The sequence below is a fragment of the Malurus melanocephalus genome, unplaced genomic scaffold, assembly GCF_030028575.1.
Source record: "Malurus melanocephalus ecotype Western Australia unplaced genomic scaffold, MMel_1.1 scaffold_869, whole genome shotgun sequence".
NCBI lineage: Eukaryota > Metazoa > Chordata > Aves > Passeriformes > Maluridae > Malurus > Malurus melanocephalus.
In genome coordinates this window covers 2,672-4,345 of record NW_026624101.1, presented here as the reverse complement: position 1 = coordinate 4,345, position 1,674 = coordinate 2,672, and the positions used below count along the sequence as shown (strand labels likewise).

Below are 1,674 nucleotides of genomic sequence, written 5' to 3'. Positions count from 1 at the left end.
GAGCAGGAGCTCAGCACTGTCTGTGGAGTCTGGAGTTAAACACTTGAGAATTCCAGGGTTACAGGGACATGGAAATAGAGAAGCTGAAATCCTGAGGGAAAATGTATTTTAGTTGAACCTAAGGTGCTTCTCATCCCATTAGGATCCCATTACCCCAGGGAACGGCTGGAGCTGTGTCAGGGCTTGGGATGGATCTCAGGGAAAGGTTYTTCTGTCCCCARAGGGTGGTSCTTCTGTGGTCCTCTGTCACTTTTAAACACAAAAAGTTTAAAAATACTTTGTCTATTTCAAAAGACCACATTTCCCTCACATTTCCACTCACATATATCCACTCACATTTCCCTCCTCTCTTCTCCAGTTATTCAGAACAAACTTGTCCRGGTTTAAACTTGGATATCACTAAAYTTAAATTTCCTAGGGGKTTGAAATTTTCKCATCCCTTCATCCACAGTGTCCCTTTTTCTGACCAAGTTGATATTTCCAGGGGAAATTCCAAATATCACTACTAYGGGATCCGCCTGAAGCCGGAGTCGCCGCTGAACCGCCTGCAGGAGGACACGCAGTACATGGCCATGAGRCAGCAGCCCATCCACCAGAAACAAAGGTAGGAGCTCCAAAACCCTTCCCAAATTCCTCAGCAGCTTTCTGGGATTTTGGGATCAGAAATTTTGGGAATTCCGAACCAATTTGTTGTTGAAGTGTCAGAGCTGAGCCGTGGAAGGGTCTAAAAATTATCCCAGATAATGCCCCRTCCCTGGAAATGCTCAGGGCTGGGTTGGATGAGACTTTGARSAACCTGAGCTGGTGGARAATGTCCCTGCTGACTGCAGGGGGTTGGATTMATGGGTTTAATGGCTTTTTCCAGCCCAAAATCTTCTGGAATTTCATGGYATGGGATTTATCTATTTTTTTCTCCTTCCACCCTGGTTGCAACCTTTCACAACCTCCCTGTAACCAAACTTTTAGGATCTCAGTTGTGTTTGTGCCAAACAATGTGAAGAACTTTGGGGTTTGTCCTTTATTTTGGGTAGATTTTGGTTTTCATTTGAATTTGGGGAGCTTTTCTTGTGCAAAGCTTAAATTAATCAATTTTGGACAAAAATCCAACAATTCAACCCCTTGGGAAGAGCAAATTCCCCCAATGAAAGAAGAACCCAAATTGATAAATACCTCTGTCTTTCTATTTCTCTAATTTTTGAATGGGGCAAAAGAAGATCCCAGCCGTGTTCTATCTCATCTGTGAGGAATTTTAAAGATAAAACCCAACGTGCAGAGGGGTTTGGAATTATTCTCTGGAAGYTTGGACACTTCTGGCTGCTGCTGAAGTGCAGAAGGAGCAGGAGAATTTATTCTTTAGAATTTATTTTCTATTTCAAACAGAAATTAAACACACGAGTCGGTGCTTGAGGCAGAGTCTGCTCTGGAACTCACTCCAGCTCTGCTTCTCTTTTTTGATTTTTTTGGTGTCACCAAACTTCTTAACCCTTTAATTCTGCCTTGGGGAATTCCACCTGTTTTTCCCTGTCTGTGTGGATCCTAATCCATCCTGATTTTGGGATTTAGGTACAGAGCAGCCCAGAAGATGGATGGGATGGCAGAGGCAGCATCCAACASCAATCCCCACACCACACCCGAGCAATCAGTGGCTGCTCAGAGTCAACACCATCAACAATT

The 1,674-nt window shown here is 43.8% G+C and overlaps 1 protein-coding gene across 1 annotated transcript in view; it reads left to right on the top strand.

Moving 5' to 3' along the window:
* RFX2 (regulatory factor X2) overlaps positions 1-1,668 on the top strand; it is a gene marked incomplete at its 3' end in the record, with an annotated part of 58,342 nt that extends 56,674 nt beyond the window's left edge. The window contains exons 8-9 of the mRNA XM_057385808.1: positions 485-604; positions 1,564-1,668. Of these exons, the coding sequence (XP_057241791.1) occupies positions 485-604; positions 1,564-1,668 (225 nt within the window). The remainder of the gene's footprint in view (positions 1-484; positions 605-1,563) is intronic.
* Between the last annotated feature and the right edge of the window lie 6 nt (positions 1,669-1,674).